This window comes from Oxyura jamaicensis, chromosome 18, assembly GCF_011077185.1.
Source record: "Oxyura jamaicensis isolate SHBP4307 breed ruddy duck chromosome 18, BPBGC_Ojam_1.0, whole genome shotgun sequence".
NCBI classification, from domain to species: domain Eukaryota; kingdom Metazoa; phylum Chordata; class Aves; order Anseriformes; family Anatidae; genus Oxyura; species Oxyura jamaicensis.
The window spans coordinates 12,026,718-12,052,809 of NC_048910.1; the positions used below are offsets into that span (position 1 = coordinate 12,026,718).

At 46.7% G+C, this 26,092-nt stretch overlaps 1 protein-coding gene across 2 annotated transcripts in view; it reads right to left on the minus strand.

The window, feature by feature from the left end:
- Positions 1 to 26,092, minus strand: part of RPTOR (regulatory associated protein of MTOR complex 1) — a 138,737-nt gene that overhangs the window by 18,547 nt on the left and 94,098 nt on the right. For both annotated transcript variants that reach the window (XM_035342512.1, XM_035342511.1), the window contains exons 21-28: positions 20,576 to 20,694; positions 14,959 to 15,062; positions 13,539 to 13,722; positions 11,616 to 11,726; positions 5,670 to 5,775; positions 4,463 to 4,577; positions 3,892 to 4,016; positions 2,517 to 2,621 (exon numbers count right to left, since the gene is read on the minus strand). In XM_035342512.1, the coding sequence (XP_035198403.1) occupies positions 2,517 to 2,621; positions 3,892 to 4,016; positions 4,463 to 4,577; positions 5,670 to 5,775; positions 11,616 to 11,726; positions 13,539 to 13,722; positions 14,959 to 15,062; positions 20,576 to 20,694 (969 nt within the window). The remainder of the gene's footprint in view (positions 1 to 2,516; positions 2,622 to 3,891; positions 4,017 to 4,462; positions 4,578 to 5,669; positions 5,776 to 11,615; positions 11,727 to 13,538; positions 13,723 to 14,958; positions 15,063 to 20,575; positions 20,695 to 26,092) is intronic.

Below are 26,092 nucleotides of genomic sequence, written 5' to 3' on the forward strand. Positions count from 1 at the left end.
GTGACCCCGCAGTGCAGCCGGGGGATAACACTCACTGCGCTGCATCAGCTCCTTTCTCTTACCTTGAGCTGCGTGACACAAGCAAGGCCCAAAGAGTTGAGGTTTTGTACCTCACTTTGGATCACTCCTCCCATACCCGGCAGCCCCTCAGTGTCTGTTATTGTCAACTTCCCATTACTTTGACAACCCAGCGATGCTTTTCAAGCTTCCAGAGGATGTGTTTAGGCTTTGTATATCCCTCCCTCCTTTTATAAGAGGGACAGCCGCCGAGAAAAGTCAGTATTCAGGTTGCGAGAAGATTATGAAATTCAGAAATGAGCAAGACATGGGAGAAAAGGATGGGAGAAGAGAGAAGGAAATCAATAGTGAGAGCAAACAAACCCCAGTAAAACTCCTGAGCTCTGAAGCTTCAAAGATGCATCCTCAGTTTTATGAGCCAGTGCTGGACCACAACTGTGGGCTTGGCAGCAAAAGATGACTGTTCAATAGAGCGTCTCATTTCCAAGGGGACTTGATCTACATAGCTCTTTTGAAGTGAGTAGTTATTTTTCTCTCCACAAAAAACACCCTGCCCTTTTCTTCTTCTGAACCTAGTTCTATTGCTCTGAAGGTGAAAGGCAAAGAAAACAGGGCCCAGACTTCCTTACCAGAAAGTAAAGGGCAAAAAACATCGGAAAGGGAACAGGTTTAAAAGTTTCAGCACACTTGTTTTGGCAAGTGCAACCATTCAGCTCTTACAGCTAAATCAGTTCTTGCCTCAGCTCTTAACCTATTTTCCAACATCAAACATTGATGCTCTGGTACAACCCTTTCTTCTACATTAAAGCCCTATAGAAGGCAAGGTAAGATCAGCAAATGCTGTGCCTTTGTAAGGTGCACGTAGGAAATGAGGCAGGAAAGGGAATTAGCCTAAAGGTTTGGTCTACAGCTGTCAGCATCTTCCCTGACCACAAGCGATGATGCAGCAAGAAGCTGGTGATACGCTACGAGCAGTCGGGGGAGTTCCGGACATGGGCTGTCTGGGTGAGTCCATTACCAGCACCAAGGAAGCAAGATCCTGAACCCAGGCACGGCAAACATTAACCAACGTCCTTCACGAACACCGCTGTTGACAAGAAAGCAATACAGCAACTGAACGCTACAAAGGGCAGCCTGAGATGACTGCTGATCACTTTCCGCTCTGCCTAAGGAGGAATGTTAGCACTGCTTTCGTCCTCCTTTTATTGACATCGCTGCAAAGAGCAGGTTTTGACCACGGCGATTTTCACAGTATGCTGCAAACTTCCAGCAGCTTCTAATCAGTTTTGTGCACATACTTCAGCGAGGCACAGAGCCTAACATTACCTCAAATACAGATTCTCTTTGCTAAAACACCAGAGATGGACCATGAGGTATTAAGGAAAACACAACAGATAGGAGCTCAGCAAGGCAGCACTGGTAAAATCCAATGAATAGCTAAAAGAGCTGTGTCAGACTCCTGTGATGAGCCCCGCAGGCTCCAAAATGAGAACTGTCAGATTTTAAGGTCAGAATGAATGATGATGGTCATCTCATCTGACCTCCTGCACAGCACAAGCCAGAGAACCTCACCCAGCAATTCCTGCATTAATCCCACAAGCCCTGATTGAACTACAGTGCACCTAGTAAAACTTGTAGCCTTGATTAAAAATATTCAAGTGACAGAGAATCACCATTAGAGCATCAGTACATTATCAGGTCTCGGGAGGACAAAACGTCCACCTCCTTTAACGTCTTTGAAAACAGACTTCAGGGTTACCTAAACTAATCTTCTGGTTTCATCCTGTGTATGGCTGGACACCAGCGCCCCTTTTTACACCTTTTTCTAAGTTTTCTAACATTCAGAGCTGGTCGGTGTTTAACCGTGCTGTCCCGTATGTCTCAGATTTAGATTGCATATTCTCTTGCTACCTCCTGACCCACAATGAGCAGTGGAGAGTAAGTGCTAACATTGAGCTAAATGAAGTCAGAGGTGCGACATGCAAAGCTGTGCAACGGCTGAGCAGCCCATCAGAAAGAAAGAGGCAGTATGTGAGCCGCCATCCCACCGACAGGGAAGGAGTAACCTCCTACCACCACGAGCGCAGAGCAGGACAGTGCCCAGTTCCACCGTTGTTCTACAGCTCTCTCCTTAGGAACAGCCTAGAGGAACGCTTGGCCAAAACAGCTGCTGTGAAGCTTGTGAAGGACAAGAGCTTTGTGCCCTTTTGCTCCCCAGCAAGAGGCTGCTCTGGTTGTTTTTCAGCACGTATGTGAGGTTGTTGAGTTGGGCTTTTAGCTTTGTTGGTTCGTTTTGTGAGAACTGGAAAAGTAATTCCTCACCAAGACTTGGCCATAGCCATTCCAGAAAGGCAGAGACTGTTAAACAAGGATGTTACTGGTGGCTGAGGCTGAGAAACCCATTTTACTCTACCCCTCCCTAGAAAAAGCCCTAACATCACCAATCATTTTTACCCACTCCGCCCCACCTCCCACAAGAAATCTTAGTGGGGACCTACCTCGTGTAGTTGGCAGCATGTCTGACAGCCCCTGCCAAGCAGTTACCATCTCTGGGTTCTTCTCCAGGTCTGCAAAGTTCTTCCACACTCTGATGGCACCATCATCTTGGGAAGCACAGAAAAGAGAACACAATGCAACGCCACCGCTGATGCCACCCTCATAATTACTCGTGCACAATACAGAGAGGAAGAGAAGCAGAACTGGAGTCGTACAAACTCCAAAACTGAGAGTGCCACTTGAATTTAATACTTTTTATTAGAGTTGTTTTTTCTTTAATCTTACATCCATAAAGTCTAAAGGATTGTTCCACGGGGAACTGTTCAGGGAGAGCTTTTCTCCTTCCCACAAACAACACCTGACATTAGATGTTGCCCTGTGTCTTTGACCAATACATTTTAACTAGGACTTGTCTCTGTCCTCCTTGCTACTGGTACTAAGTTCCACAAAAATACCCTCCTAAATACAAAATACAACCCCACAGAAGAAGCTGAATCAAAGCCCAGCCCATCAGCAGCAAGTCTTTCAAGAACATGATGTATTTCTTTTCAATTTGTTCCCCACCTGTGAAACTTTTGTGCTAAGAATCAATACATTGAAAGAAAAATGTCCTAAAGGCCCTCTCAAATCCTCTTCCACCTCTCTTAATTATACCCAACCTGTACGTTTCAGCATGAAGTCTGAAAAGCTATTGAAAACACTTAGACTGACAGGTTTAGCATGGTTCCTTGGGAGAGAAGCGTATCTTACTCACAGCTTTACAGACCAATGAATGGGGAAGAGCTCTTCACGCTACCTTACATGATGCATCAGGGCATTCTAGAGAACTCTGTCCTCTGGGTGAGATATAAGGACTAGAGAAACTCACACAGAAGCTCAGAACTCTTTGAGAAGTGCTTAAAATAAGCCCTGTCTGCTCTAGACTTAAAACAGCAGAGGTGACAAAATCTGATTTCTTGTATGTTGATGGCAGCACGATTTCTGTTCAGCCCTGGGCAGCAGCGTTTAACCCACTAAAAGCACATTGCCCGAGCTGTTGTGTAGGAGCTTACCATGACTTTGCAGCGATAGGCAGAGACTCAAAATGTCATACCAAATAGAGCTGTGATGGGAAATGGTTTCAGCAAGCGTTTGATTTTTCAGTTAATTGAGAGCATTTGCAGCACTTACTTAAGTGGCTCAGATATTTCAGTATTGCCAGAAGCAATTTTCGTGTTTGATCCTGGAAGTGCCTCCTCAGCTGAGACCGCACAGGCAAGCCACAGTGGAGGGGAAGGGCCAAGTTGGGTCACATGCCAAGTGGGGAGAGCAGGAGGTCCAGAACAGCTCACACAGACTTGAATTCTGCCACGATACACGGGAACACGCATCACCTACCTGTGGCAGTCAGCAGCAAGGAGCAGTCCTGCCCGTTCAGGTACTCCATCGCTGTGATTCTGGTGTACCGAGGGTTCCCGTTGTGGAAATAGTCCAGCTTTTCTCCCTTCTCCCAGTCCCAAAAACTGTGGGAAGAAAAAATATCAGCTCAGTTCTTGGTTCTCTGTGCAAGCTATAGAAGAGATCTTCTCCTAGCAGCTAAACAAAAAAGTGCACACATGCACAGCAATTCTATTTGTTTTCCTCCTCCAGTATTCAGCATCATTTTATTAGTGACGTAGGTCCACCTTCTGCAAAAGAGATAGAATAAAAGCCTGGTGCAGCCCTCCTGCCCAGCACCTCCTGTAGAAAAGGCCCCGGTGCGATGCTGGCGACTGCACCGCCGACCCCCAGGACTTGGGCCCCGTCTCCCTGCTCTCCAGAAGGGAAGGCTGGCCCGTGAAGGCAGCGGGGAAAACAACCACAGACCACAGCTCTTCCCTGAGCTAATCCACGCACACTGGACGTGCCACGTAACCACAGGCCGCACGTGCTCTGCCAAGGCCTGGCAGAACTCTCCAGAAGCCCTCACCAGATGCTGTCTTTGTCGGCTACCGCGATGCAGGGCGTGAAGGGGTGGAACTTCACCACGGAGGGGACGCCGGGGTTCCTGTTGAGGAAGATCTGGTCGTCCAGCCGGGAAATACCTGAGGGGACAGGAGGCAGCCAGGGCTCAGCACCCGGGAACACCCCAGGGACGGATGAGGCTGAGCCCCCAGCCCCACGCACCAGCCCTCTCCTCCTCCCGGGGGCTCCTGGCCAGGGCCCACCACCACCCTCCTCCTGCAGGAGCCTTCCCAGCCTCACCTTCCCAGCCCAACCAAGTCCAAAGAAATACTAGCTTGTGTTGGACCCCCCCCCCCCCCATTTTTTTCCCCAAAATAAACAAAACAAGCTTACTTTATTCAACTTAAAAGTATTTCGATTTAGCTTGCCAATTATTTATTTAATCTTTTGGTTCAGTTCTTTCAGATGCTAGGTTAATTTCCAAATGAAAAATAGATTTTCCACCGAGACATTAACATGGTAGCTAACTACCTTACCCTCCTCTCTTCAGAACAGTTTGTGATTCACAAACAGTTTGGGGATCCCTGAAACTGCATTTTTGGCACAGTATGAATTCATCACACAAAACTGCGAGCTCAAGAGACATTTACTCACTTCTAGTTAGTTTCAAAATGCATCCATTTAATCTAATTTTCATTAAAGGGTTCTAAGTCTATCTTAATTCTTTTTACTCTTTCAGAATTTCATTTTTTTTAATGAATTCTGGCATTGAGGTTGCCCAGGTCAAGCAACCAAATAGGAACGCTGTCTAGAAAACAAATGTAACTTCAGGCAAGCATGAACAATCCTCTTTTTTATATTCAGAAAGATCCCCCAAGCCATTTGCTGGGCTCCAGTTTCATTTCCTTCTTATCCTGGTTTATGATTTGCTGCAGTTTCACGACATTACGCTGCCCACTGCGCTGACTGGAGCCCAGCAAACCTCCGGAGAACGAGGTTCCCCTGGCAGGCCGGGCCTCGAGCAGCACTTCATTCAGCAAAACCACTTTTCCAACCACGTGTGCCTCAGCTGGGGTCCCAGGGGAGGACCAGCAGCCTCCCGAACGGCTCTGCCCTCTGGGAACCCTGCAGGGAGGATGCGGGGAGCTCCTGCTGCTGCCACTGCAAAGGTGTTGTTAATGGGAATTATGCCCCAGGAAGCTACCCGCAGCATGGGAAAGAGGGAAGCTCACCCTTCTGGATGATCTTCTGGGCTTGCTTCCTGACCCGAGCGTTGCGCAGAAACCGCCACTCCCTCTCTTTGCGAATCTGGCTCTCCAAGTCATGTTCTTCTGGGATCTTTCAGTGTATCAATACGTTCGCAAAACAAAACAACAGAAAATCAGAACTCCACGAATTACTTTTAATAGCAGTTCATACGCGTGCATGTCAGACCAAAAGGAATATTTTTAGCATCTCCAGGCAGTAAGTGGAGGAGCTCGTGGGATCTTACGCTTTTAAATACTTAAGCATCTTTCTGATCTAAACCTTCCCAACATCTTTAAAATCTTCCCCTTTCCTTTTGCTGCCCTATATTATTTTTTGTTGTTAAGCCACAGGCATTTCTCCACAGTGAATGGCAGGGAGTTGCTAAAGAGCTACGCGCATTCGAATCATTCATCTGCCCCCATAGCACGCAGGATGGGTTGGCGAGGAACCCCCTCCTGCTGCACAGTCATTACACTGCCTGGGGAGGGAAGGAGCTGTAAGTCTGAATTCAGTGCGACACAGATTACTCTGCATAAAACTTTTCAGCTGAAAGCATCACAGAGCAATCCTGAGATGAAAGAGGGAACACAGCTTTGATACAGCCAGGAAGCTAAGAACACATCTTAAAATCTTCCCTTACTAACAGACTGCTGCAGGCCAAAAAATGCATTGCTTTACTGATGAATCCCCGAGATGCTCGAGTTACCGACTTCACATTCACTAGTAATGACAACTGTTTTAGTTTCCCGTATCAGAATTGTTTGCAGGAAAATGATTCCTCTGTGTGATCTGGGCTTGATTACACACACTCTTCCACCTGAAATTGGATAGAGGCCCCGAGCAGTATACAACCCTTCTGACCTGTTTTATTATATTTATTCACACTCCATAGCTCCAGGCTCCTGCCTGCTAACACGGCTTTCCTGCAAAATCTGTCCTCGAGCCAGAAGAGCTGGGGCTGGATTCTACAGGCAGCGGCACCACCGGCAGCTCCTGGCAGGGCCTTGGCAGGCAAGGTAAGTCAAGATGCTGCACCGAGATCATGGGTGTTTGTGTCCTTAGCCAAAGTACAGGATCAAAAGGAATAAATTCACATGATTTCATCCACAAAACCACTGCAGGAGATATAATAGGTCTTTTTTTTTTTTATGCTTAAAAAAATACCTAAGACTAGTAACATCACTGCTCTAGAAACATCCTTGGATCAATTAAGAAGATGAGCTAGCTTCCTTTGATGAAGGAAGCTATGTCTGTTCCAAAAGGACTAAGTCTTGGAGAAAGGAGACATAAAAGACCAAGTCTTCTGCTCCTTCCCTCTTCCCCACAAACATGCACTTTTTTCCTGAACAAGAAAGCACTTAAATCATCTGCCACTATTACATGTTCTGTCTTCAAAATGTACTGTGCTTTAGAAAACAACTATTACTGAGCTGAATTGCTGCCTCTTTAAAATAAGAAACCTACCTTACCTGCTGAAAAAAAGAGTACTGCTGTTTCAGTTTTTCAAGAATACTGGATTTATTAGAAAGGCGATGACAAATGACCAATGACGTAAAGCCATAAACAAACCTCAGATAAAATACATCAAAGGAGATTTGAGAGTAGCGAGATTACACCTACACCTTAATGAAATCTAGCTTCTCTGGGAATAAATTAAAGGCAGACCTAAAAGGCCAGAGGAAGAGGAGGGCATGAACAGAATGGCAAATCTTCCCAGAGGCACTCAGCAGCTTTCCCAGCTTAGGGCTAAGAAACACACAGCCGTGCAGCTGAGCAAGGAACTCTTCTATTTTCTAGCAGATAAAGAATATCAGCTTAAAGAAGCTGCTGGGTGGAGGAAGAGAACTTTTCTGAGGAGCCTGAGCTGAAAGCTGTCTTTACCACCTGATTTCAGTCATAACGATTCCTCCAGTAACGGGATCTCCCAGCACGTGGCTCCCGGCTCACTGAGCCCACGCACCACAGCAGCAGCAGGCTGCACATGGCAAGACCAGCCTCAGACACAAACCGAAGCACACCCAGTGCAAACGTCCGTGCCTGAAATACTCCGATGGGAGGGAGACAGCCTGCGGGCTCCCAGTCACAGGAGCGGCGGTACAGAAGGCAGAGACGCCGGCTGGGATGGCCCGGCCAGGCTCCGAGAGCAGCAAGCGCTGCACTGCCCGGTCCCTTGCTAGGGCAGTGCCTGCTGCAGCAGCTGCTGAAAAGTGGTGAAGGGTTTTTGGTGGCAGCACTGGTCTTTCCGTTCCAGAAAGACTTGCCTGCCATAACGCCTGCAAGCAGCGGAGCAGATGGCCCTTAGCATGCCCTCAGACCAGCACGGCAGCGAGCAGGAGGCGTTGGAGCACGCAGCTCCTTCCTCCCGTTCCCCTGCATGATCTTGTCAGGACTGTGCCACAATCTACGAGAATATGAGCCCCACAGAACAGCCACAGGGGAACTTGTTGTGGCAAAGCTGCGCAGGACGCGTGTGATGGAGAGCAGTGACCTCCAGCCCAGCTGCTGCTGGCTGCAAAAGCGGGAATTATTCAGAGGAGCTAGCTGTTTAGGCTCACTACTCCTGTCTTCGTCTCCCCTCCCCTCCACCTCGTATTTAAGCATTAGAAAGTCATTTTAGTAAACAACAGCCTGGTTCTGGCTGTTGCTCAGCTCTGCTCTAAGCGGAGCTCCCCGAGGTACGTGGGAGGCACAAGCAGCGCTGCCATGAGGATCGCGCCACGCCACCGGCTCCCAACATCTCTGAGCTCCCACCCAGACACAAACCCACTACGACTGAAACCTCCCACCAAGCGGTGTCATCTGAAAGCTAGCAAAGTGTTTGTTTGTTTTTAACGCTTTGTCTCTCCCTCCCAATGTGGAAGTCAGTGCTGAGGAAGGGAAAATTCAGCAGAGTGCTTCAGGAGCAAACGCAGCTCTTCCCTCCTAAGGTGACTGCAGCAATGGCAAGGAAGGCTCGGCTCTCCAGCAGGACTCGGAACGATGGCCAAGACACAGAGCAGTAAGAGTGCTGAAGGGAAGGCTGGGATCTGTCAGGAAGGATTTCTTATGTAATTCTCACCTTCCCGGCTCCTTACCAGCTCCTGCCTGCATGTTCTGCCAGCCCTGGAAATAACAGATGCTGGCTCCCGCTCCCCTTGACTCAGGGCTTCCTGACAGCTGGCAACAAGGCTTTCCTGTGCCGCTCGGTCCAGGGCCGCCTGTGGTTAGCAGAACAGCCTTTTGCCACAAGGGCTTTTAGGAAGAGGAACGACTTCTGTAGCAGTCGGAGCTGTGGTAGGTATTTGTTTTTCCTGGCACACTGAGAATTTACAATGCAGTATTTTCTTCCTCCATTTATTTTATTAGATAATCAATAAATCAAAATCGGTATCATGGCTTGAAACTCAGCCAGTGATTTACACTGGAAATTAATCCCTCAATCTTTCCAGTGAAAGGGTTCTCAGAGCAAGGTCTATGAAGCAAAACTAAATTCATAAATTAAATATGACTAAGATGCACTCACAGTCATTTTATGTTTATTCATTACAGGAATAGTTGTCTTGTCTTTCCCTGTTTACGATGGGAGGCAGCATCTCCAAATGAAGCACTGAAATTGAACACCAGTGGCATCTTTTTCCATCAGTACTCGGTAGACTTTACTCTTTGCCTTTTTCATGAGGCTAAAGCTCCCCAAAGACAGCAGCCACAAGCCAGGGCTGTTTGTTCCTTATTGCTGCAGGAACAGGTTCTAGGAAGGAGCACTCTGTGGAAATTCAGCCAATACAGGAGGTACTGGATGGCCAGTCCTGCCTGATTACATAAGCAGCAATCAAGAAATGACAAAGAAAGCTCCAGCAGAGGGACTGCTCCCCGGCCCTTGCACACACACCTCCCCCTCTAGTTACAAGGTTGCCCACATTTCGCTATCAGTCAGCGTAACACGCAAGATTTGCAGCAGGAAGAACTCTACGTGGCCTCTTAAGGCTGCTTTACAGAAGTAATGGGGAAATCAATTCTCTTCCTTGCTTCATCAGAAAACACAGCTTTCCTTCTGCTCAAACTCTACCTAAAACACCGCGGCTGAGGACAGCCTGTGCTCAGAACACACAACCCAAGGCAATGAGCGTTACCAACCAAAACCACTCACATGAACTACGAGACCCTTTCATGCCACAGATGCTACTGCTCCTGCTGCTGTAGTAAAAGCTGAAGAGGCAGATCGCTGCACATGTGGCAGGCATGCAGATGTAGTCTGGGGCATCTGAATTCTCACGGAGACGCGCGGAGCTGGTCGGGGCTCGCTGTGGAGCAGGGAAGCCCGCAGTTTCCATGGCCGTGATTCCCCCTCCCTGGCTTGTGTGCATTAGTATGGGAACGCTCCGTATGTTTTCTTTCCTCCCCCGAAGTAATTTTCTCAATTTTATGCACACGAAGTACTAAATCTACACACACAGCTCCCCATCTACGCGTTGAGACCGCACTTGGATTGGCTGTCAACCGTGATTTACCGTATTAATAAAGACACCCCTCTTTTTCCTTAGAAAGTAGACAAATGTTTTTAATAAGAACTAAGAGATGGAACAACATCCTCCTCCTTTTCTTGTACTCTTTCCTGGACTTGAATAAAGACATCAAAACTCATCCTGATGAGAGAAAACCCTCGTGGAAAGCTTGACCGAGCCCCACAGGCCAGATGTATTTTCCAATGAATTATTCTGCTAATGATATCAGAAGAAAGTGAATTTCAGTAGCAGCTGAGGCAATCGCTTTACCATCTAGTCTCTCCTTCTGGTGTTTCTCTAAAGAAATCGAAGCTACACAGAAACCTGGCTGCCACGTTGTCGTTTTCTGCTGTCCTCAAACTTGGGGGCAATTACCTCAGCTCATCACCGAACTATTTACATACCCAAAGGCTGGAAGGAGCACTAACAGATGGCTCCGTGGCAATTCTCAGATGAGACAGCACATAAAACGTGCAATTTCTTTGTATATTCTGAAGATTTACATATCAGTGGCCGCATATAAACATCCGCTGCTGAGTTGCTCGGGCAGTGGCATTATTACAGGCTGTGCATTATTTTTCACATAAATTGCAACACCTCCAAAAAATTAAGCTGAAAGTTTGGTTACAGTTTGTGCTGCTTGAATCCCAAGGTACCTGCAGGTCTGTTCCACTGTATTTACTTATAATAAGGGAAGATTTACTGCTTGTTTTGATTTCATACTTAAGATTGAAACCTGATCTTTGGCTAAAAGATTCTGGGAATTTAAGTTTCTGTTTCCAGTCATTGACGATCGTTGCTCATCTCTGAAGAGCTCTGTTTTGTTTTATTGTTTTGTTTTATTGTTTTTTTTTTTCCTAGAACAAGGCTTTAGTGTATCTCTCACGTCACATAAAACCACCTCAGAGTTATCAGAACACACTCCCTTCGAAAGAGATCTCAATGGAGATTCGTCAGTATCACCCTCATTCTTTGCTGTAATAGTATTTTTTTAAACTTTAAAAAGAATAAAGATGCTTCTGAAGTTTTTCTCAGACAGTCATGCAGACTTCCAGTAACTATCATATTCTCCCCTCTACGCTAAAGGAGTCAATATTTTTACCACCCAAAAATCAGTGATTTCTTTTTTTTTTAAACTTAATACTGTTTTCAATAGAAAGGACCAAGCACAAAACCTCTCCTCATTTTTGCATTTGTTCCTGAAAGTATTCCACAGGAGCAGGGTTTTAGCCCCGGGCTCTTTCCCTAGCAGTATTTGCTGTCCCGTCTGTCACCACCTCTTCTGGCTACCTCTGGCAGGGACTGGCCATGCAGCTCACCGAAGTCCATTCATTTCCCTCCCCAGACCGAAGAGAAAAGGAAGGCAAATAGAGGTGTAAGGACACCAGCACCCCAACCTTTGCAGAGCTGCAGGGCCGCGATTCAGGAAGCATGCACAGAAAGGATTACCTTCATGACTGGCTGAGCAAAATACTTCGCACTCCAGTCACAAAACCCCGTCTGCACTGTGGCTGAAATGAAACTTTTGTGTCCGACGGTATCATCAGCATCATCAGTAGTCTGGTCAGAAAGAGAACAGGATGTTATCTCATGTTCATCCCACTCACATGGGCAAAGTGTATACACAATAATATCCCAATCGCCTTTGGCAGATCCCTGGGCAGAAAAAAAAGCTCAAACACGCTGCCAAGGATATGAAATTTTCTACGTAGCTTTAAGATCACTGCCATTACATTAACTGTTCAGAATGCACAAACCACCTCATCTGCACAGCACAACATAATCAGGCTGCCACATAAATCAGGGCTGAAGCATTAGTGTATCACAAAAATGAAGTCCCAGGACAAATTTTCTCATGCTCTCCCAAGAATGTGGCATAAGAAACCATGGCATGGTGAAGACGATTCGGGATGAAGCACCACGGGACCCAGCTTCAGATCAAGAGCATTAAACATATGTTATAAAGCATAGACACCCAAAAAGAAAATGGAAATATCACTCCATTCACCCAGCTTTCTTCATCACTATGATCCCGACTACTGCTGCCAAACCCCTTAGAACTGACGGTGTTCCTACCCAGGTTTCAGCAAGTTTTTTCTTGTAATCACAGAAGTATTGACTCTGCACCTCTAGAAGCTTCTGTGAGATTGCTCATTAGAGAAAGGCAGAAATGCCAGTTCAAGGAAAGAACTGTTACTTCTCAGTAGTCAGAACATTTGAAATCTGTGCTGCCCACCTGGCCTGTGGATTGCAATACACCCTTACCGCTTCAGATGGGAGCATCTTCCCCTTCTATAGTTCCAGGAAGGGGAAACGGAGGGTCAGTGTCCCCCTTCCACCAGGCCCTGTGCATTAGGACACAGCAGAGCACACCTGCTGCCTTTTCCAGTTTCCTCTCATAGAGCAAGCACCAGAAAAATCCTGGAAATGCTCTGAAGTAGAGAGAGAGGTAAACAACTATTGTCAGAGGGCTGAATCCTGAACACTGACCACTGGTAAGTACAGGCTTTGCCTTTGAGCGGTGGCCACAAGCACACGAGCGTGCTTGGACTCAACCATACTCATCTGAGATGAGTCATCTGAAGTCATCTGAAGGTGACATTCAGACTCCTTTGTGCATGCTACGGGATTGCTCTACTTGGCAGCACATCAGTCCTTCATGCTTCTGTAAGTGGAAAAATGCCCAGTACCCGATGACTGTCTTTGGAATGCTAAAATGATGCACCCCCCCTGTTGGCCCACATGCTGCAAAACGAGCCACTGCAGTTCCTCCCAGAGGTTCCTGCAGCTCTCGGCTGATCAGCTGTCTTCCAGCAGTGACCTGGAATAAGCTTTGGTCTTCCTAGGACTCGTCTGGGCTTACACCTGCCCGTGTGCACAGGGAAGAGGGGCTGCCAAGCATGGAGTGGGGTCAGGGCTGCTGTAATCAAGGGGAGTATTCTGGTGCAAGGTTATCTACCAGTGTCTCAAGAGGAACGTTGATCTGTATGGTAAAGGAAGAGGAATCTCCCCTTTATCATCCTCTATTCCTGCTTTGCTGAGGTTGGAGAAAAAGCATCTGACGGTCACAGATCTGGCTGTACGTTATCACTCAGGCAGACAAATGCTTATGAAAGAATAAACAATCAACTCAGATTAAACACTACTCAGTGGCAGCAGAAGTGAGTAATGCCCTATCAAAGCCATAAAACAAAATTTACTCTGAAGAAAAAAATAATCAATTTTTATTTTCCTGGGTAGAGGAAGCTAACCTGGTGTAAGAAGGAGCTAGAAGCTAGAAGAAAAGATATGCAGAAATAAAACACAAGGAACAGAATGTGTAACAAAGCCCAGCGGAGCAAGGAAATAGAACTGAAAGGAAAGTCTCTGTACCTGTTCTGGTCCTTTGTCAAACATTTTCCTTGTTCTGGGGAATTGGTGGGAGTGGGGAGTATACTGAACCCCCATGTTGCCTACGTTGGCAGGTCTTACGGATGTGATGTCCCGACTGACCGGTTGTTTTGTCACATCATTTGTCAAGCTGGAGCTGCTTGTAGAAGTGGTTGGAGGTGACCCTCTACAAATGGAAAGAGTAAAAGGATTTAGATAGCAGTGGACATGAGACCTGCCCTCATTTTCAGAACCTCTCTGATAGGCATCCTCCTGAAACCTGGCACGTCTCAGCGAACTGCAATCCTGACATGTTTCCCGCCTTTGAGAATCAACCTGCTTTTCTACAAGCAGAAGGCAAATCAATGGTCTCTCGCAGGAGAAACAATGCTGACCCACCGAACATGAAGGGCAGAGGATAACACCAGCTACATTACCACTACCTGCTCCACTGCCTTTACTCTTGCATGTGAATTAGGTCACTTTTTTGCTTTGTTTCTTTATTGCAAGATTTATACTTCCCTGCTGTGTTTCCTCTACAAAAGCACACAAAACCAGACACAATCCTTCCCTCCTGCCTCCAAAACACATATAACCCCCAAGAGCGAAGCTTGACTGAGCCAACTCCAGATTCAGGCTAAGAAAGTCAAAATTCTGGGAACCTGTAGATCCAACAGTCACGCACCCACGCGTAACGGTGTGTGACCCACGGCACACTGACGAGCAATTTTAGTTCAGTGTGCTGACTGGGAGTCCTGTCAGCCCAAGGGAAAGTATTTTAATTTACATGTAAAATAAGATTTCTCTTATTGCACGGTTGCATAGTACTATCAGAGACATTAAAAGCATCACCGTGCAGTTCTGGGCTCTCCTTTACAACTGTGAATCTTCCTGGTACACGCTGATTGTGAAGCTGCTAGATCTTAAGCCAGGTGTTTTCTCCTGGATAGCATGTTTTGGGAAGCAATCAGATTTTCAAACCTTAGCATTGCTCGAACCACTATCTCGCTGGAGTTTAGGCATCACTCACTGATTATCAGATAACCCTGGTTTTTATCAGCTGAACATGCAGAAACAGATCAGACTTCAACAGGAAATTTGGATACCACACAGGTCAGGCCAGAGTAGAAGTGGTTGGAGTGTCAGTAAATCAGCAACATTTAAATTTTCCTTTCAATTCATCTTCAGCTAATTAGTGTGGCTTGTTACTCTTTGTCCTAAGAAGGATAACAGGAAGAGACACCCCACCTTTCCCCAGAGCCTTTGTTTCTGAACATCTCACCAGCACTAAAACGAGAAGCTACCGAGACCTTTGCGAATTTATTCTCTCTGGTGCAGCTAATGGGGATGGCTGCTCAGGCGGGGACAGGGAGCACCTACCCCCACGGTGGCAAAAGCCCTCGGAAGCAGTGCTTGAGCTTACCCCACTTGGTGGATGTGCATGCCCTTGTTGGTGGGGCTGGCAGGGGCAGACTGCGTCAGCGAGGAGGTGTCCAGGATGCGCTGGGGGCGAGCATTTACCGTTGCCTAGAGGAAAAAACACAACAGAGGTGTGAACAGCCAGGACTACAAAATACCAACTGCAGTTATTTATTATGCAATACAATTGCACACCTGGGGTTAAATGAAGTTAAGCTCTCTGTCAGTGTCTGTGGGTGTTTAAAAATGCATATGAAAAGCCACTGCACAGTTCCCAACTCGGAAGATGATTTTCCTACTCTCTTAGTCTGACAACACTTACCAGAAAGCATCCTTCTGTTGCTTACGGGGAAATAACTAACACATCAGCCTCTTCCTCGCATCAGTCACAGCCCAAGATCTGGACCAGAACTTTCAAACACTGAGCCCAGGGGCTCTCCTTCAGCAACAAGGCTTCCCCTCCTGCCCCGCAATGGAGGACTGCATTTCTTACTGCAATAATAACTTGCCAGCCCCAGCACCCGTTCTGACCCAGGTCTCGTGTTTGGGTCCGAGCTCTTCTTGTATATCCGGCAGCTAACGTAAAGCTGCCTCGCATTGCCTCTCCACCTCTCCTAACCAGAGCCAAGCTTTTCTGGAGGTCATCAGAAGATGCCCTTTCCAGGAACACCAGCTCCCGTCTGCTCTCATGAGGAAGGCAAGGGATTTGCAAGGTTGGATTGCTCCAAGCTCAGGATACAGCCAGGCTCCTGCAAAACGGCACGCTGCCACCAGCTACAAGAGACCTGCTTCTGCAAAAGCCTTACAAATTTATTGTCCTTTCTCCTAGGAAAGGCCTCAAATGCAAGCCAGGGAAAGGCAGTGAGGACTGAACAGACAGCTCCAAACCACCTTTCAATTCTCCAGGCTGAGCACACTGCTCGTGCTGCACAAACAAGCCTCCCCTCTGACAAAGGAGAAGCCTTCCATTGCTGTGGGTTCCCTTCCTTCTCTTCCACATCACCCTGCCTTCTGTGGATTTTTTTACGTATTGAAATAACTTAAGGGAAGCCCCAGACTGGCATACAAAACCTGGAGGACAATTACAGCTACCCCACGGGCAAGCTGACTTTTATCATCTCTTCAAGCATGAGAGAAAATCCGCGTCTCACAGCGCAAGAGCTGAGCAAGGCTCTGAGGTGCCGACACCGGGGCTTGCTTCCAGCTGAAGCTAATCCAGGCAAGGTAAGACCAACAGCTGCTGAAACACCAAGCATACAAAAAGAAGAAACTGCACGGGAGGTCTCCTGGCAGCCAGGCAGCTAACAGGCCCTCTACACATCCATGCCTTTACGAGGCAGGACAACACCCAGCGCAAACAGCAGCATTTCCTCCGCGCTTCACACCCGCCGTAGTGCTGCAGGGTGAAATGGGAGGCGTGTGTGCCTGGACCACAGCCTGCCTGCCCTTCATGGGGCTAAAAGGCCTTCCGAGACACCCTACACCTCTGTCCTCCAATGACCCAGGGAGTTTTTCCCCTCCCTGGCTTCAAGAGGCTTCGAGCCCTCCTGGCCATGGTTTGTTTGGCTCCAGGGGCAGCAGGCGGTGCCCGGCACAGCACCTCACGCCCACACCACGACAAACACTGGCTGGCTGTGGCCGATAAGGCAAATGCCACGACCTCTGGCTAGCCGGGCTGGTCCCTGAGCCAGCCTCCTCCTAAAGACAGACTGATTTGGTGTTGTTTTCCTCCCCTCCGTGTGGGGGTGAGAAGGGCCCTACGGCCTACGGTGAGTCAGGGCTGCCGCAGGGTCTCCGGTGAGCAGCTGGTACCCCATGGGGCTGGCACCGGAGATCACACAATGAGAACGGGAGGAAAGCCGAAGCAATTCAGCAACTAGTCACGGATTATTATTCATAACTAGTTTTAATTAGTCATAGGAGGCTTGGTTTTAAGATTCTTGCAGTCTCTGTCACCTGAAATGGGTCAGGTCACCTTGTTTCACAGCAGAGAGACAAGGTCAGCTAACAACAGTTTGCTGAAGGGGTAGACAGAGACGAATGTGGCAGACAGCCTTCCTTTTTCCTGGGAAAAAACAGAAAAAATATTCTTTTCTGCAAGCAGTGAGCAGTGTGTGAGGGCTGCAGTTCAGTGACATGACAGCATATTTTGCTTGAGGCTGCAGCTCCCCATTTCCCAGGGATTTGCTCCTCTGCCAGTCAAATCATCTCTTTTCAGGAAGGGAAATGATAATTCATAATTTTTCAAATTGACTCCAGGTAAAGAAAAGAGAATAAAAGGGGGAGAGGGGCAGGGGGAGAGAGAGCACATCATCAGAATTGCTTGCTCGTACTCAGAAAAGCCTGCACCAAGGAGTGATGTTGTTGGAGGAGGAACTTCTGGGATAGTTCGGCCTCAAGCCTTCCATTAAAAACAGCTGAATGAAGATACCTGGGAGGAAGCAAACTTTCCTTAATTAATTTTGATTTCAAAAAGTCTTAAAAGGCCAACATTGCTTACTGGGTTCTTTTTGTTTGTTTGCTTTGGTACAGACAAAAAACACGTTTTGATTTTTTTAAAAGATCAGCCTGGGAAGGAGAGCTGTACCCTTCCAATCTGCACCATAAATATAAATCACAACACAGCAGCAATCTGTATGAGAACCAGCAATGTCTAATGAGCCCATGAAATAAAACTGCACATTTCAAATCCAGGAAGCGTGCACGTCTGTGCAACCTACTCACCAGCTGCTCAGAAAGACAGCGCCCTATTTAAAGACCACTGGAGTGCTCCTGTACATAAAGATCTATATTCATGGCTCTGTTAAACTCGATAGAACTTGCCTCATTTGAAAACAAAAATTCTGTTTTTAGTTCACGCAGTGCCTTGTGAATGCCTATTTTACAACTTCAGACTTAACCTGACCTTGTGCAGTCACCCAGCTCACAGCACCGGCCCTGTCTGGGTGTGTAGCGATGTTTATTTCTGATGCTCTCGTACCACGCCACTCTCCATGTGTTGTCTGAACACCCGTCAGGGCAACCGAGTTGCATGACTAACACCTACCTGGTTCAAAATATGTTTAAAAATCGTAAGGATTTAAAGCGCAGAGCTTGGCAACATTTCGAGGCTAAATACTTAGTTAACCAAACACAAAGGTGGAGTACCTCTGATACCATTCAGAAGCGTAAGCCCATGGCTAATTTGCTCAGGTCTTTCAGCTTAAAAAACCAACAGCAGTGACAGGCAATGCCATACAAATTGCAAGTGTTTTGTTAACACAAGAAACTCTCAGATGTCCAAGTTCCAAAACGAAGCCTCTCTGTCCCTGAATTTTGTATCAGCTGGAACAAGAGGATGAAACCCCAAACATCCAAGTTCTTTAGCTAGGCTGGAACTGTGTATGTCTCCCTATATAAACATATGTGTGTATATTTCAAGAAAATCAGCTTTAGTTTCTATTCAAAACTAAAGCACACAACAAAACAGAAACGCATTGTTTGCATGTGCTTTGCTCAGAGGGGCAGTGGGCCTGTGGCCAGGCTTTCAGGCTGCTCCATTCATGTCCAACCAACACTCCATTCGCACCAGGGAAAGATTTCAGTGTACAATTAACACAAATTTAATTGCTAATAATTTGCATTACATGACAGACAACTCCTATAATCTATCTGAGCTCACAGCAGCAGAGACAGGCAGATTTCAGGCTGTAAATCCTGGCAGCACTGCTCACAGCGGGAGCTTTGTCCATGATGAAATGAACAGAGGCCAGATCATAACGCACGGTCTGAAGCCTTAACTTCCATTTTGGTGGGCTGTTAGTAACCTTTCACAAAAAGAAACCATTTTGGAAGCTGCCTAAGCCAGGTAATACTTGCAACAGCAAACGCACACCACCACCAAGTGCGCAGGTTAAGCCCCCGTGTATGCATCTGCCCGAAGTGCTGGGCAAATCGCACGTTTCGATGCTTTCCTTATGCACCTTCTGGCTAACACAGGAACAAATACGGCCAATAAGAACAAGCTAATTTTGTTCACTGAAGCATCCCCAGATAAAAGTCTTCATAAACAGGAATGCTTTTATTACTTTGCGAAACCATTTGAGAAGTCATTGCCTTAGAGAGCGGCTGTCTGAGGAGCACAGCGTGAGATGCGTGGTATCGGTCCACCCGAGCTTTTGGACTCCTTTCGGTACCAACATGTTTAGGTCCGGAGGTGTCAGGATCAACACAGAATTTATCAAACCGGTCATAGCATTCCTATGGGCATCACAACACAATGACCGAGACTCCTGCTGGCTATGCAGAGCTACAGTGGTGCTAGTGAAGACACCTGCAGGGTACAACTGCATCTTTATTAATATTTATACATCTCTTTCCACTAGAGCAAGGGAGTAAGTTCTGAAAAAACAGTTAAGGCAGGAAAAGCACATCCGTTTCCTCTTTATAACCCTTTTAATCCCATAGTCGGACTAACACCTTATTTTGCAAAGAGCCTTCCAAAACACAGTGCTGAAACAGCTTCATGCACTTAGAACAGAGAGATGGAAATCTTTTAACTTTTCCTTTTCTTATTCACCTTAGTTTGCAATCTCCAGCCTGACAGGAATTTGCTGTACATCTGTATCACCAGGGAAGGCCAGACCTCATTGTCCCCACTCTCAAAATTATTCTCTACCCCAAAACACAGATTTACCAACTCACCGACATGTATTATTAAAACAAATGGAAGAGTTTAAATAAGTAACTATTTTCTCCAGAGAAAAATCAGATTTCAAAGCAAGAAGTCTCTGACGCATTAAAATGGCAGTGCACAACGCTGGCATCTCTTACTGCAACTTTAGCTTAGAAGCCTAAGTCTGAAGATTTAGGATTATTCATTAGAAATCATCAGTAAGAGACGTCATCTTGCATTGGAATGGCTCATGGTATTGATGCTAGAGCAACTAGAAAGGTGGAATCCAAGCATGTGGGAAGGACTGCGTTCAGATAGCTTTCTGACACCATCAACTGGGGCAGACAAGGGGAAGGCAGTTGGTGAGAAGATGTTCTGGGGTGGCCTGGTGCCTCGTTTCAGGTGGAAAGTGAGGGTGCTGCTACAGCTCCCCAAGCTGGCAGTTCTGAATCAGCAGTGATGGCAGCCTCCAGGGACATCTTGTCATCCTTGGAGGATGAAATGTGATGAGGATGGTGGTTTAGGCGGATTAGGCCTGGGTTGAAGAGGTGAGTAGTGGCAGGGGTGTCTGCATGCTGACTCACATGTACTAGTTCACCTGGATTGGAGAGCCGTTGTGGCTTCAGTCTGCAGGCCAGTCCCACTTGCATAATCTAAATCAGTTTGCAAACGGATAATTTAATGAAGTATATTTAAAGTTTCTCCCAGGGACTGATCTTTGACAAGTAGGCTTCTAAACAAGACCTACTGTCTAAGGTCCGTACCTAATTTATGACCTAAAACAACCCCAGGCCCTCCCCCATTTGAAACATTAGAAGTTCCTTCTGAAATAGATTCAGACTGAACTAGGATCACTTACCAGAGCCCTCCAATGGACCTGTTTAGTTCAGTCTACCTATGCTTTGATAGCCATAAAAAGAGCTGACAGAGAAAAGCCTCAGAGACACACGCACGCAGAAGAGCATACCTTGTAGGCAATACTATTGAGAACTTTCATAGCCAAGTCGGAGACATCAGGGTAGGGGTCCGCAGCTAGGTGAAGGAGTACTCTCCAAATTTGGGTATAAACACTGTTGAAACTCACACCTAAAATAGTAAAACAACAACAACAACAACAACAAACAAAGCCCCAGAGCACATGACAATCCATCAACTCAAACACTTTCATCTTATGTGAGAAAATTCATTAGAACTCTGAACATCACAATGACATCTAAGAAAACATCAAGGTAAGATCTCAAAAATACCCCACGTGGGCATTTTGTCTTTCTTTGTGAACTCTGCAAGGGTTTGTAGAATGAGGGTGGGAGAAAGCAAAATAAAGACTCCCTAAACAGGTCTCAAACTGCTGGTTTTCTATGCCCTTGAAGCAAATAATCTGAAAAGGCCAAATGGAAGACCAGACAGTGTCTTTGGAGTTCCTGAGCTAAAATGCTAAATGCTAAACCAAACAGTTACTGGCTTATATTTGGATGCTTACTTTTATTGCTGCTTTAAGGATTAATACTCAGCTTGACTGTTCAGGATTCTGTGTATCCTACAAGTTTACTAAATGTTAAAATGAAGCTTTAAGAACTGCACCTTTGAGAAGCAGCAGGACTAGCTCAGCCTCTTCTACCGACATTCGTATCAATTCCTCAATTGCCGATTTGCTATTTAATACCTGCAGTTCGGTATTTCAGCAGAAGGGACTGACAGATTCAAAGTACAAATCAAATTAATAAGCTTTAGTAACAACTGACAGAATTCTGTGAACATTGCGTTTTGCTGCTTTTAGGTGAATATTTAATTTGTTACTCTTCTAAGCCTTATAACGTTTAATAGTTGCAACACCGTCTTTTGGGAGCTGAGCCATTTGGACAATATTAAAGTGGTTGCACTAACAAAAAGGGAACTAAAATAGGGATTTCAGATGAGTCACAATCAATGGTAAGTGACAGATCAAGCTGTTACTGCATTTCCTTTCATGTTTCTGTAGGCATCTAAATATAAAACGTTAAGTTACAAAGAAAGGGCCCTTGTTCAACGAGCACCTTGCGCGGCTGCTCAGCCTGATCCTGAAACCGGCAGAAAACAGACATAATTCAGTTTTGATCTTTGGCTGAAGAATGCAATGCAGTTACAAACTTCAGCAGTTCGCATGCTGTACTTGCATGCGGCTATCTGCATCAGACAACTGAATCTTTCTTCTGTCAGAAGAATTCCCCAGCACATGACAAAGCATCCTGCAAAACGCAAAGGAAGTAATCTAGCTCCATCCCATCATTTGGCCTGCAAAGCAAAGGTTCTCTTACTCAGCTGATGCCCAAAGAACTTTCCAAGGGGCATCTACTTACAGAGTTTCATGCAGAAATCTCACCGACAAGTATTTATGACAGTACCCCCCAGTGCTGCCCACTTGCTGGGGGTTACCCATGTAACAGACTCCTACAGCTAATCCTAACCTTTCCTGTGCAGGTAAGACACGGGGCTTGACAATGTTAAATCTGCCCAGGAAAAATGAAGTTGATGATCCCAGAGAGCAATACCAACTGTCCAGACGCAGCAGAGTCTGAGGGCACTGATCTGTCATACGTGGCTTACGCTAGCAGGGGACAGAGCCCACAGTGTGTTACATCGAGGAACACGTGAATACAGTGAGCAGGGGGGTTAACAGAAATGACTTAGAACAGTGCAGATCCAACCTCAGGCTTTGCCCTTGGTCACAACTGGCAAAAGCCATCGTCTTTTTCAGAATTTCTTTATCCATGTTTGAAAATGCCAACGCACAATACAGTAAGTCTCTGCTCAGAAGAGGGTCAGGCGTCCCAAACTTAAAGGGTGGTGATATAAAACTTGTCTGTCCTTTCTGGGCTTCTGACCATTTGGGTTTCACTTCTGCAATTGCCACATTCCTCCGGGAAGCTACTACTACAGGGAAAAGGAAAGGGTGTGGGGGAAGGAGAGACAGCAGGAGACATGCAGTGCTACGAGCTACGGCAGGAAAAAAGCAGTCCCAGGCAGTGAAGCGGTAGCCAGGTAATGCCATCTGAGGTCTGTTCGGTGCTCGGCCTCCTACTTTTGGTCCAGTGCTGGCAGTTACATAAGGACCGATGGGAATCTGAGTGGTCTGATTCCTTTTAAAGCCCTTCAAAGACAGTAAAAGGAGAGGGGGAGAAAGGGGGAGCGAGAAGGTACCCATCAGTTTTTCCAGTTGTCCTGATAGCCAGCTCACTCATGACGCAGTCACGAAGAAAAAAAAAAACAGCGACATTTTTTATACATCTAAGCGTCATGAAAAACAAATTTAAAACAGAACTGCGCCAATGCAATTCCTCATCCGCTCAGCAGCCTTTGAAAAGAACAGAGGGAATTTCTACAAAGGCTGAGAGCTGGAGCTCGGAGGACTGCTCCTTTCTTCTGCTGCTCCCCCCCCCACGTTCGGGCTGTTCATTACACTGATTCAATCGGGTGACACATCTGACACAGCCCCTTGTAAAAACTTGAGCACCGGAGTCAGTGGGATAATGGAAGGCAGCAGAGGCGGCAGGAGGAACAGCAGCTTGATTTCATATAATGGACTGAAATGAAAAAAATAGCCAGGAGATGCAAACAAAGAGCCGAGCAAGGGGGACGGGGTGTTAATTTAAGCAGACAGCTCCGTAATTAGTCAGACTGATTCAAAGCCAGTTAAATGGACCTTGCAGTATAGATTTACAAAATGATTTCTCTCAGCGAAAAATGTCAAAAATAAATTGCATTTCTTCGCTGATGACTTTGATTTTGTTTGCATATGCATAACGCCTAGTCCAATTTAACAGCCAGCATCACGCCGTGGCCCCGAGGAAGGGACCCGGCTGAAGTCGTGGAGCCTGGTCACCGAGAACACGAAGACCAGAACCACGCGGGATGCAAAAACGAATGCTAATGTTGTTATTTACTCTTTCTGTTTTGACAGGACCTCTTTCTAATCCCCTTTAAAAATCACTGCAGTGATTTTAAGCCTTGATCTCCTGGAGAAGATGCAGTCCGCTCCCCACCCAGCACAGCAGCAAAAACTGACCAATAGCTGAACCGGCGCTGCTGCGCGCCTTGGACCGGAGACAGCTCTGCTTCTCTGTTCTGCCTGCAGGGACAAGCAAGTTTGGGACTGGCATGCAATGAAAACATAGAGCTGAAGTATTTCACACTGAACAGTACCTGAGGACTCGGCTATCTGCTTCCCATCAGTGTTAATCCCACCCGGTTTGTAAATCTGCATCCCCCAAGCCGCTCCTCTTCCCATGAGTGACACACAAGGTCCTGCGAGAGCTACTCAGATGAAGAAAACATCTGAAATTCTGATGGCTCTCTGAACTCTGCTTCGACAATGTGAAGAGCAGCCCGTTCCCTGGAGGAATGGCAAATTAATATTTCTTGCACAGACTTGACAGCCTGCAGGCTGCTCTCTTTGCACGGGGCCATGCAGAAGCGTTCCCGAGCACTGCAGCCAGCCTGAGACTGGCCATTCCCTCGCTACTCCTTGCTACAATGAAGTTTGGTTTTCTACAAGCTGCTCCCAGTGAATAACAAGCACCTCCTGCGAAGCCAGGGCCCTGAGGAAGGCTCAGTGAGAGCAGGAGTGACACGGAGCAGGAGGGACAAAATGCCTTTGTTTGCTAAGCCCTAGCTGACATGAGCCGGGCACCCACAGTGCTAGCAAAAACCACTTCAAATGCCTCACCTTGCCATCCCTGGTGGCAATTCAAACAGCAAACTGTGAGCTTTTTAATGATTTAACAGAAACCAGAAGCAGCTCATCAAGAAGAGGTACGTTCCCTCAGAGCAGGAACTTCTCCGGGACCAGGGCTGTCCCAGCAAACAGGAAAGCCCACGCCACGTCCCCTTACCTTTTCCACAAAGAATGTGAGTGAGGCCAGGGCGAACAGTGGCACATCAGGGGAGAAAGAAAACCAAGGACAAAAAGCCAACCCTGCTACTCCGATGGCTGCTGCCAGACCCTGACATTTCTCTCCCCGTCCTGGTTTCCCCAGTGCCTCAGCAGCACCACGGCAAACTGGTGCGTGCCTTACTGAGCTACGCAGCGGTGCCCCGGCCGCTGTGCCAGGTTCCACCACCCCGCTTCCATAATGCAGGGCAAATAGTGTGAACTGATGGAAAACCTCAGTGTCAAGCTTCCATTCCCAAAAGCCGCTCGGATCCCTGGGTTTTGCCAGCATGCGAGTTATTGTTTATAAATATCACTGGTTAACCAATTACTTCTCTTTATGACTGTGAATTTAGATATGGTGCTTAGTGATAGAGAAGGATGTTCTACCTGTCTCAGAGCTCTTATTCCCTGTGGCTCGCTGTCCACCTACATCTCTCGCCTTTCTCATCCTCACTACAGCAACCTCCGGCTGTAAATGTTACCCTAAGGTAGCTCTCCAGAATGGATCCTGTGACATGGCAAACATTTTCTGTCCCCAGCTTCTCCTGCTGGAAAAGAGAACTACTCCCCAGCGTTTCATTGCTCCAAGATCCTTTTTTCCTCCTCCTTTGATCATTCCTTAATATAATCTTTCCAATGATGGTCTCCATAGGACAAAGACTTTAATCATGCAATTTAGATATGAATAATCAGCCTCAAGGTACACAAAACCCTCATCTTAACTCCTTTTCTTTTCCTATCCTAAAACTAAATGAAACTTAAGTTTCAGGAGGCAAAGATTAATGACTTGTTTTATGGAAAAAGAAGCAAGGCTTATTTTCCAATCCAAACTGATGTTTTTGTTGACTACCCAAAAACTGGCCGTTGCCAGCTTAGAGACACGTGGGCCAGAGATAAATCTCTTCTGGTTACTCAGGATTGCTTGGCCAAGGAACGGTCTGCCAGAAAACAGCACACCTAGACTAAAAGTACATGCTGCATTTTCTGGGGGCATACAAGGCAGCATTTTGCTGCTTAGCTAGGAAGTTGTTTATAAAGTGGCAGGAGAGAGAGCCCAGAGGTTTTCCTCAGGTTTACAGGAAGAAGTACATCGCCACAATATCAATAAACTGGAGAGACCGATCCAGAATAACCCTTCTAGAACCACCTTTCTAAAATCACAGGAGGGGAAGAAAGCCCTGACCATCAGTGAATCAACTTAGAGAATGTTGTGTAGGGAACACAGAATTAAACTGTGCTTCCTAATTTCTGCTTTCATTATTACAGGCTAGATTTTCGCTTTGGTTTGATTCGACTCGTGCCCAATGCACCCCTTTTACTGCTCTTCCCGTCTGAAATACTTGGCACGGACATTACCTCAGAGCCAAATCACCATTAATTCTCCCAGCAGACAAAGAGCAGAGCAAAACATTTCTACAGTCAAGGCCGATCTATCACCCAGGTGACTCCTCTCTCAGTTGCCCCATTCTTGCTGGTAGTATAGCAGTATTTATTGCATGCTAAAACTTGAAGAAAGGACTTCACCCCTAAGGCAGACGGGCACTTTTGGAAGGCTACCGGCCAGCTGCAGCTGCT